General features: G+C 38.9%; 1 protein-coding gene across 2 annotated transcripts in view; it reads left to right on the top strand.

Annotated features, from left to right (window-relative positions):
- The window catches only part of LOC114653141 (polymeric immunoglobulin receptor-like), a 68,002-nt gene extending 54,351 nt beyond the window's left edge, over nt 1-13,651 (top strand). For both annotated transcript variants that reach the window (XM_051929204.1, XM_051929203.1), the window contains 4 exons: nt 852-949; nt 7,824-7,882; nt 12,096-12,197; nt 12,848-13,651. In XM_051929204.1, the coding sequence (XP_051785164.1) occupies nt 852-949; nt 7,824-7,882; nt 12,096-12,197; nt 12,848-12,892 (304 nt within the window). In that variant the 3' untranslated portion in view covers nt 12,893-13,651. The remainder of the gene's footprint in view (nt 1-851; nt 950-7,823; nt 7,883-12,095; nt 12,198-12,847) is intronic.
- The last annotated feature ends 799 nt before the right edge of the window (nt 13,652-14,450 follow it).

Raw genomic sequence — 14,450 nt, 5'->3', positions numbered from 1 at the left:
GTGAAGTTTTAACAGACCACACATGGCAAAGATAACTCATAAGTTAAAATATATCTATAGCTTGTTAAAAATACAGCAGCAAGAATCTTCATGAATAAGAGAAACTTTGAACACATTTCACGTGTATTTTTGATGCCTCTTTCTTTTGGGATTTATTTATCGTTTTTTTTATCTAAATGGCTGTCAATAATTATTCATTCCCCTAAGTGTTGGAATATTTCAACATGTCAGAAGATGTATGCATGGCGAAACATTTGGGTGCGTTCGAGCTTTGCAGGCACTTTGACCCTCAATGGACTGAGTTCAGAAGGACAGTTCTAGAACTTTTCTGTTCCATTTTGGGGTTTTGGGTGCCAAAGGTTATCTCACCTGTTAAAGGTATAATCTTAAAACATTTAAACAAAGCCAGAGTCAGTAATAAGAATCAAAACAGCAGATTTTTCAAAGCAGAATTAGAGTTATAAAATGAAGGTCTCTAAATACTCCAAAATTTGAGGTCAGTTCACTGTAATCTTTGCTGGAAAAAAAAATAAAATCCACATGCTCTAAGAAGAACTCAGCCATCTTAAGTAGGCGTGGCATGACGTGACCCAGAGACGATACTTCCAAATCATGTGACCAACAAAGGGTGCTATTGCTACAAATATATCAGTGCCCTTAGAAAAGAAGCGAGAACATGCCCTAAAATATCATGAATGAAAACATTAACCCAAAAACCAAATTGCTTTAGTGCAGGTTATTTAAATCAATCATTTTTAACCAGTCTTTTTACATGGCAATGTAATTTGTTTAGACTTTCAGATCTTATTTCATTGCTCTTCTTTTTTTTTTTTTTACTTTTTGTCTTCTAGGAAGAATTTGCTTTCAATAATAGTGGGGAGCTGCGGCACTATATTCATCATTGCAATGATTGTGTTGGTTTTGGCTATTTTACATCGTAGAAGAACAGGTAAGTTATATGTTATTTTACTAATATTAGAGTATACAGCTTTTCACAGTAAATTACTCCTGTAATAGAAATATGTATAGTACACTGTGCATCTAAAATAATTTTATTTTTTATTATATAAGGAAAGGTTTAAATTTATGCCCTGCACTCAGATCTGTCTTATAATGATGTAATAACATAAATGACCTTGTAATGATAATTTCTTGAATATCATAGAAGAGTAAGCATGTTTTGGCTTTTTTTACTAAATATTCTTACAATTTGTAGCATAAAGCTCCTCATGGTGAATAACTTCTGTGATAGAAATAATATGTATACCAGGGGTGGGCAAAGTCATTCCTGGAGGGCCGCAGTGGCTGCAGGTTTTTGTTCTAACCCAATTGCTTAATAAGAAGCACTTATTGCTCTAGAAACACTTCTGCTTCATTTTAGTTATCTCCCTCATTAAGATTTTGAACCCTTATTGCTTATTTAAATCTTAAACAGCTGCATTCTCAGTTTTTAATTGCTCCTTATTAGCAATAAGATGCAAATGACAAAAGAAACCAGCAGTTATCCATTTTGTTTGTTACCCTTTACACCTGTGTGTGTTTATTGTGCACTATTTGGTTTAATTAAATACTTGGAAGGAAAGAGAAGGGAAAAAAGTGAAGGATTGAGAATTTCCCATCCGTTTTACACTTCAAAGTATTTGGATGATATCCTTAGAATGGAAAAAAAATCTAGGATATGAGAATGACTTGACATAGCAGAGTTAAAGCACTAACAAGCCATGAAATGTAATTATTGGCAAGGATTGTTTTCTAATAAGCAATAAGCATTCAAAATCTTAATGAGCGAGACAACTAAAGTGAAGCAGAAGTGTTACTTGAGCAATTAGTGCTTCTTATTAAGCAATGGGGTTGGAACAAAAACCCGCGGCCACTGCGGCCCTCCAGGAATGACTTTGCCCATCCCTGATGTATACTGTACATCCAAAATAAGTTTGTATTCTATAAAAAAGTTTTATGCTTATTTTTTAAGTAGAGAAATAATTTGAAAGAGCTTGTAATAATAATATCTTTGGATATCTACTATACTTTCTGAATCCACCTTCTATCATGGGGGGGACACCTGCATGAATAGAAAGATAAAAACACATGGATCAGGTAACTGTTAAGACAAAAATCTATTTGTTTAGTGCCATAAACAAAAGGCTGTGTAGTGTCTACTCAAATATTAGTACCGTAAATATAATAAACATATGGAAGCGAAGGTCTGTGATATGGTTTGCATATTTGTAGATGGAAATCCAAAAAGGGAGAAAATGAATCACATACTGTATCTTAAAATATTTTTTTATTCCTAAGATTTCAACTCCTATGAGGAATCATCATCAGGGTCCAATAATTACACTTATTGGAATCCAAGGCAATAGATAGCAAATAAGGAAGGAAGGGGAGGTAGATGTTGTGGGTGGGTAGATGTTGGGGGGGAGGTCGGTGGTAAAATTTATGAGGTGGGGTTCAGAGGGTGTTGGTCATAAAGTCTTATTTATTATAGGCATGTTCTTCTTTTCAAGCCTTCATATGCCGAATTCACGTCCAAATGACTGTTAATGGCATTTTCATTGAATAGCCACATTACAGTATATAGCCACATCTGGTCAGAATCATGCACACCAATAGCCAGCTGGAGGGCATTGTGTAGAGATCTGGCAGTTCTCCTCCTGTTCCTCCTCACACAAAGGAGCAGATACTGGGCCTAGTACTGGGTTATGCAGTTCTATGGCCCTGTCCAGCTCTCCTTGTGTAACAGCCCATCCCCTGGTCTTTCCTCCATGCTCTTGAGACTGTGCTGAAAGACACAGAAAACTTTCTTATGAATGGCACATATGCATGTGCCTTCCTGGTGGAGCTGGACTACATGTGCAACCTGAATTGGCTGCAGGTACTGCCTCATGCTACTAGTCGTGACAAGGACTCTAGCAAAATGCAAACTAGAGAAGAATCAGTCAGGAAGGATAAGGAAAGGATAAGGAAAGAGCAATTGTCTGTGGCCACCACCTGTAAAACCATTCCCTTTTTGAGGATTTTCTTGCTGTTGCCTCTCCAGTGCGCCTGTTTTCACTTTCATTTGTACCAAACCAGGTGACGTTCATACACAACTGCTTATACTTCCTAACTGGACAGACTGATATCCCTGAATATTAATTGACTTGCTGTGAAACTGTGATGATTATGTGTCCCTTTCATTTTTTTGAGCAGTATATACAGTGTATATATATATATATATATATATATATATATATATATATATATATATATATATATATATATATATATATATACTGTATATATATATATATACTGTATATATATGTATATAGTAAAAGGCGCTATATAGGCGCCCGACCCGACACAGACTGACAATGGAGGCACGTGAAAACTAAACAAAAAGATTTATTTTTCTTCACCTGTGGGGTACGTCTTCCCTGCATCCCACAGGAAGTACACAGTCCCAAAAGCAAAGCACCAAAACAAGACACACTCTCCACCACCACTCCTCCCGGCAAGCGGTGTCCTCCTCCTCCTCACGACTCTGGCTCCTGGAGTGGTGGCTGCTGGCTTCTTATATAGCCCACCCGGAAGTGCTTCAGGTGATAATTAACCTAGTTCAGGCAGGCTCGTTAAGCCGTACAGCTCCCACTGGCGGTGGCCACGGAGCCCAACAGGGATGAGCTTCGGTGCAACATAATTGTGACCCAGGGGGGCTGCCACCAAGTGCATCCCATGGCTGCTCCTCCGGATCCATTGCCAAAGGGGTGTCCCGGCCAGGACCTGGCCACAATACTGTATATATATATCCATCCATCCATCCTCTTCCGCTTATCTGAGATCGGGTCGCGGGGGCAGCAGCTTGAGCAGAGATGCCCAGACTTCCCTCTCCCCGGCCACTTCTTCTAGCTCTTCCGGGAAAATCCTAAGGCGTTCCCAGGCCAGCCAAGAAACATAGTCCCTCCAGCGTGTCCTGGGTCTTCCCCGGGGCTTCCTCCCGGTTGGACGTGCCCGGAACACCTCACCAGGGAGGCGTCCAGGAGGCATCCTGATCAGATGCCCGAGCCACCTCATCTGACTCCTCTCGATGCGGAGGAGCAGCGGCTCTACTCTGAGCCCCTCCCGGATGACTGAGCTTCTCACCCTATCTTTAAGAGAAAGCTCAGACACCCTACGGAGGAAATTAATTTCAGCCGCTTGTATTCGCAATCTTGTTCTTTTGGTCACTACCCATAGCTCATGACCATAGGTGAGGGTAGGAACATAGATCGACTGGTAAATTGAGAGCTTTGCCTTATGGCTCAGCTCCTTTTTCATCACGACAGACTGATGCAGAGTCCGCATCACTGCGGGTGCCACACTGATCCGCCTGTTGATCTCACACTCCATTCTTCCCTCACTCGTGAACAAGATCCCGAGATACTTGAACTCCTCCACTTGGGGAAGGATCTCGCTCCCAACCCTGAGAGGGCATTCCACCCTTTTTTGGCTGAGGACCATGGTCTCGGATTTGGAGGTGCTGATTCCCATCCCAGCTGCTTTACACTCAGCTGCGAACCAATCCAGAGAGAGCTGAAGATCACGGCCTGATGAAGCAAACAGGATAACATCATCTGCAAAAAGCAGTGACCCAATCCTGAGTCCACCAAACCAGACCCCCTCAACACCTTGGCTGTGCCTAGAAATTCGGAGTTCCTCAAGGCTCTGGATGTTGTAGGACTGTCTTGGATGACACGCCTCTGCAACATCGCATGGACATCAGGGACAGTGCCTCTGGATTGGCAGACTGGGGTGGTGGTCCCCCTCTTTAAGAGGGGGACCGGAGGATGTGTTCCAAATACAGAGGGATCACACTCCTCAGCCTCCCTGGAAAAGTCTATTCGGGGGTTCTGGAGAGGAGTCCATCGGATAGTCGAACCTCGAATTTTGGAGGAACAGTGTGGTTTTCGTTCTGGTCATGGAACAGTGGACCAGCTCTACACCCTTAGCAGGGTCCTGGAGGGTGCATGGGAGTTTGCCCAACCAGTTTACATGTGTTTTGTGGACTTGGAAAAGGCATTTGACCGTGTCCCTCGGGGAATCCTGTGGGGGGTACTCCAAGAGTATGGGGTACCGGATCCCCTAATAAGGGCTGTTCGGTCCCTGTACAATCGGTGTCAGAGCTTGGTCCTCATTGCCAGCAGTTAGTCGAACCCGTTTCCAGTGAGAGTTGGACTCTGCCAGGGCTGCCCTTTGTCACTGATTCTGTTCATAACTTTTATGGACAGAATCTCTAGGCGCAGTCAGGGTGTTGAGGGAGTGGTTGGGTGGATATATATATATATATATATATATATATATATATAATATTATAATTCTAGAGATTTTAAAGTCACTCATATCTAGTTGGTTCCACTCTCCCTCTAGGCAATTCATCATCCAGTTCTTAGGACAGCCCACTGTGGCTAGCTGGTTTCACCCAGTCTGTAAGTACTCTTGTCTGCTTCCAGTACAAAACTATCAGCCAATCATGATAGTCACTCAGCATTATCCAAGAATAATGGCAGAATAACTAAACTCTTTCTGGGACTGTATTTTTCATTCATATTAAATGATAACTATAAATCAAATTATTATTATTATTATTATTTTATTTATTTATTTATTTTTTGCAGTGATGCAGGACTTTTTCATAATGGTACCAGGACTATGCTCTGCTTTTGCATGCATCAGAAGTGTTCTTACTTTAAAGTGCTGCTAAATACTGAAGCTCATAATGCTTATATGCACAAATTAAAAGTGCCAGACCAGTTCTTAAGTGCGATGCCACAGAGGAACCATTTTTGACTCCCAAAAGAGCCATCTACATGAAGGTTCCAGAAAGAGCCTTTATTTAGATTTGTAACAGATTCTATACAGTAAATAACCATGAATAGATGCTAACAGAACGAGATCGCGAATACAAGCGGCTGAAATGAGTTTCCTCCGCAGGGTGTCTGGGCTTTCCCTTAAAGATAGGGCGAGAAGCTCAGTCATCCGGGAGGGGCTCAGAGTAGAGCCGCTGCTCCTCCGCATCGAGAGGAGTCAGATGAGGTGGCTCGGACATCTGATCAGGATGCCTCCTGGACGCCTCCCTGGTGAGGTGTTCCGGGCACGTCTAACCGGGAGGAGGCCCCGGGGAAGACCCAGGACACGCTGGAGGGACTATGTCTCTCGACTGGCCTGGGAACGCCTTGGGATTCTCCCGGAAGAGCTAGAAGATGTGGCCGGGGAGAGGGAAGTCTGGGCATCTCTGCTCAAGCTGCTGCCCCCGCGACCCGACCTCGGATAAGCAGGAGACAATGGATGGATGGATGGAGATCTGGGTCATGATTGTAAAGCTCTCTCACTGCATACAATAACACAGACTAAGTTCAGGTTTGCTTTATCTGTTAGTATCATATCTATCAAACATGAAAGATTTCTGGGTTTTTTCTACGTATTCAAAGCACAAAGAGCCAACTTCATATGCAGAGACCCCCTCCCAGAATGAAATGGTGCTTGGTCAAGCCGTAATTCTACAATGAACCACATAACCCAGTAAAGAACCATAAAGTGCCACTGAAGTGTTTATAGGAGTGTATTGTACATACTGTATAAGGCAGCTATTATTCATTTGTTCCTGTAGATGTCTCATTCATTACCTATGAAGTGTTTGATGGGATAAAACCAGAGCCCTGTTGTGAAATGATATGAAAAAAGATGATAAAAACTCACGTTTGAAGCTGAAAATTTTGCTTGAGATAACATTGTAGTGGAGTTGGGTTTTAACATTATTCTTTTTTTTGTGCAAAAAATCACTCTTTAAATCAGTAGACTTTTTCTGTTATATTCACATAATTCCTATTTGTGCATTTTTGGAATATAATTTGTGTAAATGGCGCCTTAGTATATTTTTGTGAATCCTGTTCACAACTAAGACTCACACTGATCCAGCACGTTTCATTTTTACTGGCAGCACCCTACATTAAAATTTCTTTACATTGTCTCTGCTTGAAATTGCATGTTGTGAATTGAATGAGAAGGGGCATTTTTTTAAACTTTTGTGTGTTGTAATAATTTGCTTCATTGCCAACTCTCACACTGCAGAGTAGTTTTGCATACTCCTTCTTGATGTTAATAAAAGCAATAGGAATACCAAATGATACAAAATTTGGCATGTTGAACCGAGACTTGAAACCATATATTACCAGTTTCATAAAGATTGCTTACATGCCAGAACCTTCACATATTTTACCGTGAAGCTGTATCCATTAATAAGATCCCTTCCTTCACTTTTTCAGTTGTGTTTATTCCAGGACATGGCTGTGCAATGCCACAGTCTGTCTTGGTCATACCAGTTCACCACAGGACACCGTGACAACCATCCCATTAAGAAAATTGACTTAAAACAGATTTTTGGTATGTGAGAGAAAAACCTAATAAACATGAGAGATCAGGAAAACTCCACATAAGATCTGAACCCAAGACTCTGCAGCTGTGAAGCTCCAGTTCTAACCATTACATCACCCTCTGTAGACAAATAAACACAATTACTTGAAACCTATCTACTTCTGAACTCCAAAGTGACATTATACTTTTATAAGACAAAAATGTTTATGTACTTCCATATCATTTCTATAAACCACGCCTATGCAAAGTCTATTTATTCACAACACAAAAGTGGGTTATGAGCAGCCCTTCTTCATGCACACTGTATAAACTGAGCTAAATTAAGGTAAGTTTGGAGTCACAGTATGAATCTCTACTTGGTTTTGGGGTCCCGGTCTGTTCCTTTTTTAAAGAATCTAAAGCTGGATGTCTTAATATCTTAATTTCAGGTTTACAGAACAAGAGTGTGGACACCAATGATTGTTATGCTACGATTTCAAATGTACAGGTATGCATTTTCTTGTACTTTACCTACACCCCAATGTAACACAGAGCAGGATGGCAGTGAAACGAGCAACGAAGTACATATCCCTGGGAGAATATTATTGCCCAGCCAGAATGCCAAACCAAAAAGTTCTCATATGGGTATGCATGCTGGCAAAGGTGATGCAGAAGTGTTTTTGTCATGCTAAAGGGACAAAGGAAAAAATTCCTGGGACTAGTCTTAGAAGAGCCTAGACTTTGTTATATGGACTTCTGCTTGGGTTTTATCACCAGACAAAATAATTATTAGGAATTTGGGTAAAACTTATACTTCAAAATTACATCTAATCTTCATTTAGTGTTATGTAAGAAGACCTCAACAAAGGGATTATTTAGGGAAAGAAAGATAAAAACACATGGATCAGGTAGCTGTTAAGACAAAAATCTATTTGTTTAGTGCCATAAACAAAATGCTGTATAGTGTCCACTCAAATATTAGTAAATATAATAAAAAATGATATATACATATGGAAGAGAAGGTGATATGGTTTGCATATTTGTAGATGGAAATCCAAAAAGGGAGAACTCAGTGTTAATCTTTGCAGTGCACCATCTATTGGAATGTGTTTTGTAATGCATGTAGTAATAAATTGCATTACATTTGTTATTCCAACAGATGGTGCATCACAAACATTTGTAGTAATAAAATACATTACTACAAATGTTTGTAATGTGCCATCTGCTGGAACCACAAATGCAATTAATTTGCCTCTATTATATCCCATTTGGTATGGGATTCGTAAAAGAAGTGTTAATGTTTGTGATGTGCCATCTCTTGGAATGACAGGGACATAGCAACTGGATGAACACACAAGCAGACACACAATCACTTATCCTTTTAATAAAACGGATTGTATTTTTACACACTGTTGTATAGTTTGCTACTGTTGTACATAATGTTGTGATTATGTCATATATTGTATTGTAAGTTGTGTTTTGCTGTTTTTTTTTTTTTTGTATCTGCGACATTGAAAACAATTCCAGTAACACTTTAGTTTAGGTATTCATCGTATCAAAAATACACTTATTCACAATAAGTTGCAGAAGCATTCAAGGACAGTTGGGCATCACAAGCTGTTTCTGAAATCTTTCTCAAACACAACCACACCAAAGAGGTGTATAAAATACGGCAGCACTCACAGTTCAGTTTTTCCCTAAAATACTTTGCAATTCAGTTTATTTCTTCTGGATAGTGGAGTAGTCTTTAGAATTCTGGAATTTCATTCTGCATATTGGGCACTGACAATCAGTATTTTGTTCAATTTTCCATGTTCTGAAGGCCTGCCTGTCCCTGACAATACCTTACCTTTATCCTTAGTTAATTGTTCATCTACTGGCAGTCATTCCCACCTCTAAATGCTGTGTATTTGCTCTTTGCAAGATGACAAGGTAGAATGTTTTTAGGACTACTTCTCTAAAATCTTGATTACCTCTCTGTTCATTGGGATGCTGTGTATAATTGCCTGCTGTGGCGGAGGGCCGGCTGCTCAACCTAGCAGAGATGCCCGAAGAGAGGAAAGATGGGGGAAGGCACCTATTCAGGGACACTGCTTCCTCTAAGACATGAGATGGCGAGTTCCCTGCAGCGTAGCGGTGCCCCGGATTCCTGCAGGGCATCATGGACTTTGTAGTTCAGCTTCACAGCCCTGCTGGGTACTGTGGATGCTGCCAGGTGACACTGCCGGGTGACACGGGGATTTCTACTTTCCATATAGCCTGTAAGTACTCCCAAGTCATGAGGACGGCAGGACAGAAGTACTTCCGGGCTGAAGAAAAATGTAATTCTCCATCTGACCCGGAAGTGCTGACACTTTGTGAATGTCCCCTTGGGATTAATAAAGTATCTATCTATCTATCTATCTATCTATCTATCTATCTATCTATCTATCTATCTATCTATCTATCTATCTATCTATCTATCTATCTATCTATCTATCTATCTATCTATCTATCTATCTATCTATCTATCTAAGTCACATGAACAGAAGAGGAGAAGCACTTCCTGGTCAACAACTATTTAAAGGACTATGGGAGACCCAGCAAATGAGCCGAAGTTGGGAGGTAGTGTGACAGAGCTTGCTGGGAGGAGTGGAGGTGAATTGTTAAGTTTAATTATTATGTTTATTGTGGTGGATGTGGTGCTTGAGGCACTGTAGAAGAGTATCTGTGTGTTGGGTTTCAACAGCAACCCCTAACGTTCACACTACCAAAGAGTTAAAACAATAAGACTCGCCACTTCACCTGTTATTTCTTTTTCTCCCCATTTTACAACACTGGCCTCTCTTTCTTTAAACGCTTTTATCAGGAATTAGAGTCTTTTGTTGCAAGAAATATTCCACTAAAAGAAAAGACAGTAAGCCCCAAAAAGATTTAATGAAATTTAAATTGGTTTAATAATAAATACACTTAACGCTAATCATCAGCCAGTCAGTCATTCTCCAACCCGCTATATCCGAACACAGGGTCATGGGAGTCTGCTGGAGCTAATGCCAGCCAACACAGGGCGCAAGGCAGGAAAACAATCCCGGGCAGGGCGCCAACCCATCGCAGGGCACACACACACACCCAGCACACACACACCAGGGACAATTGAGGATCGCCAGTACACCTAACCTGCATGTCTTTGGACCGTAGGAGGAAATTGGAGCACCCAGAGGAAACCCACGGGGAGAACATGCAAACTCCACGCAGGGAGGACCCGGGAAGCAAACCCAGATCTCCTAACTGCGAGGCAGCAGTGGTGCCACTGGGCCACCCTACACTTAATACTAAATAAGTTAATTGCTTCCAATGCAAAATAATTAAAGAATAGAGGCTGAATCTCAAAATAAAAAGATAATGAGGCACTAAAGCAACACAATTTCAAAATAGTAATGCACTGTATGCTTATATTGAAAAAATATAAAAAAAAAAAAGTGAGAAATTTTCAACATAACTAAACCTAAATAACTTTTAAAAAGACGTCTTTAAAAAGTAGTTAATACCTGCAGTAAGCTTTTCATTGCTTCATTGAACCGATTATATTTTCCTTCTTATTCTAAATATTTAACATGCAGGAAATCATTTAAACATACAAATATCTGAAAAAATAAAGGCTGGAGTAAATGTAAATTACTGCACAAATGTGACCATTGAAATAATTAAGCAACTGTGTGTATAGTCAACTACAGACCCATTTTGGTGAGGAAGGAGTAAAAATTCTTTATTCCCTTAAAAAGTTGGAGAAATGTGGCACATTATTTTATGTTCTGTTTAATTAATACATTTAATAATAACAACGCATATGTTCTGTTTAATTAATACATTTAATAATAACAACACACTTTATTTATATAGCACCTTTTCCATGCTCAAAGCATTTCACAGTAAACAACAGGGCATATACCACTTTGGATACGAATAATTTCTGCATAAACACAGATAAATATGAGATGTAAAATGTGTTGAATTAGAATAAGAGACAATAAACCAGAATAAAAATGCAAAAAAAAAAAAAAAACAAAACCTGAACAAATAACATAATTTGTGAAACAAACAAAGCATCTGGACAGACAGGTTATTAGTGCTGCACATCCTGTTGAATGCTGGGAAGGTATGATGGATGTGGGGGAAAAGCGAATATTCAAAATAGCGGCACTCATCAGGATCCAAAATAACGACACTGAAAACAAAAAAATAACTAACACAACAATTCATTTATGGAGGTTGTTGCAAAGTCTGGGTGCAGTAGAGCTGAATGTTCTGCCAATCACTGAGCACAGGTTACACTGGGATGCAACAAGATTGGCAGAATCATGGACCTTAGTGTGAGAACAGGAAGTGATGAAGGAGGTTACTGATGTAGGCCATTTAAAGAGTTACAGGTAAGAGCATACTGATTTGCTGCAGTACATCCTGTTATTGAATTGTTCTGCATCTAAACGTCAAGCGTAAGGTAAGGTAAATATCAGGTGCCCAAGAAAGGACCATCAGGCGTGTAATCCAACACAGCAGTATCAGACCTTGTAGTGTAACCGTGCCTGTTTTGAGATCCTGGGCAAGTCACTTCACCTGCCAGTACAAATTATTTTAATTATTAATATGCTAACAATTGTATGGTATCCTGATTGTGTATGTTGCCTTGGACAAATGCAACTCTCAAGTTAACATCAACAGTGATGTTATTTTCCCGTTTACAGGGTATAAATGAAAATGAATACATGGTCTTGAACAGAAAAATTGAAAATGAATACATGGTCTTGAACAGAAACAAACTGCCCAGTGAAGCTCAGAATAGAACGGTAACTTTTTACTTTCAACCTTTTCTTGAATTGAAAAATAGATTTTTGCCAGCTCTGGTCCCTTATTTTCTTTAGTATCTGCTGAATTTCCAATGTAACATTTCACTTTTGCATGCATGGCTAAGACATTTTCACCCACAGAATCCAAAAACATGCTGTTAAATTGATTGGTACCACTAACATTAAACTGGCTCAGTGCAAGACAGCATGGATGATCTGTATTTTGGAGAAGTTTTCACCTTCATTGAGGGTTAAGGGGGTCTGTCTGCTGTTATGAACAACATCATAAACAGCTTGGTAGGAAAGATTATTCTTAGACATTTCACTGTCAATGACTGCAAATGTTAACTTTAACCAATATGAGTGGGGAAATGGGTCACTTACAGTAATATATAATGTGCTGCTACTGAAAGCATGTGGGAGAAACCGTGAGCTGTGCATGATGACTATCCTGTTAGGAGCTGGGACTTGTCTACTGATTTGCTGGCAATAATAGGCTTTATCTCCTGGAACCATAAACTATAAAAGTGGGACCAAGGTTGGCATGGATTATCTACAGTATAGAGTGTAAGGTTTTTCATCAGTATTTTCTAAAGGTATTCTGATTAAAGAAATTGAGTGTTTATTAATTTCTTTGTTTTGTACTGTAGGGTGGTTCAAATGGAAAAGAAGAAAATATCTACAGTGAGACTTAGAATTGAAATAAGATCACTTTGAAAGCATTCTGAACTATATGGTGTTTACTTCAGCAGCTGCTGCCTGATCCATAATAAAGCTTAAAAGAAGTCCCAGTTATAAACTGCCATTTCATTATACTGTATATTTAGGACATTTTTAAACTATTATGCTTTAAATGAAATACTGATACTTAAATAGCTAAGTGTTTCTTCATTATACTTTAAATCTCAAATTTTATTATTAGCATGAATATTAATTTTTATATATTTACATATATTTATATATTTATATTGCATTTCTTGAACCATCAACACCAGGAAAGTGTTAGTTGCCCAACCCCACAGCCAACTGGACATTCTGCAGTTTTTCAAATGTTGTGACATACAGAACACGCCTGCCTTAGAAAGCTGAACACCACTTTGGTGATTTGGGATTTCCATGCAGCCTACTAACTGAATGGTTCGATTCACCAGTTGGACTTGGAGTTACCGGACCTTTCCTTTGTGGATTTTCACCACTTTTGAAATTTTCATTTATTCTTTTAGAAAACTTAAATTCAAACTCAGAATTTGCTCTTTTTATTAATATTACATTAGTTTTTTATGTGAACCTTGCTTCCATATATTGGATTATTTTTTGCTAGTGCGCTTTTTGTATATAATTGTGAGATTAACACATTATCCCTTGTCAACGTAACTTTATTCTTGTAATTTAATATGAAATCGTTTTTTTATGTGTTGTATTGATTTTGTTTCTTAATAAACTGATCCTCATTTTTTTAGTTTTTTTGTTTTTAGTTTATTTGGAAAGTCGAGTGTTTTGTTAAAGGGCAGATGCTTGCTGTCTTGTATTAGAACAACACTGAATGCTGTCTAATTGGTGCTCAAGCATTGCTTAGAAGGTGACCACTTCTGGTTGAACCCAGTTCAAAGTTTAAATTAGAGGTTAAGTAAAAGAGGCACACATGCTTACAAATGGTGTATTCATATTCTGTTGTATTGTATAAAACATGCTGTTCTTGTTTTTGTCCTTTTATAAATAAAACAACATGAAAAACATTAGTAGAAAAGAGCACTTCTGCCAGGATACAGAATGGCAATTAGACAGACAGACAGACAGAGACACGTGACAGACAGACAGACAGACAGACAGACAGACAGACAGACAGACAGACAGACAGACAGATAGATAGATAGATAGATAGATAGATAGATAGATAGATAGATAGATAGATAGATAGATAATGAAAGGCACTATATGATAGATAGATAGATAGATAGATAGATAGATAGATAGATAGATAGATAGATAGATAGATAGATAGATAGATAGATAGATAGATAGATAATGAAAGGCACTATATGATAGATAGATAGATAATGAAAGGCACTATATGATAGATAGATAGATAGATAGATAGATAGATAGATAGATAGATAGATAGATAGATAGATAGATAGATAGATAGATAGATAGATAGATAGATAGATAGATAGATAGATAGATTTTTGTTTATCTTTGTTTTTGGCGTCCTATCCAATAAATGGCTCTATTGTGCCTGTTAAGGCTTTCTTC

The sequence above is a fragment of the Erpetoichthys calabaricus genome, chromosome 6 (assembly GCF_900747795.2).
Source record: "Erpetoichthys calabaricus chromosome 6, fErpCal1.3, whole genome shotgun sequence".
NCBI classification, from domain to species: Eukaryota; Metazoa; Chordata; class Cladistia; order Polypteriformes; family Polypteridae; genus Erpetoichthys; species Erpetoichthys calabaricus.
This window is presented reverse-complemented; position numbering and strand designations above follow the sequence as displayed.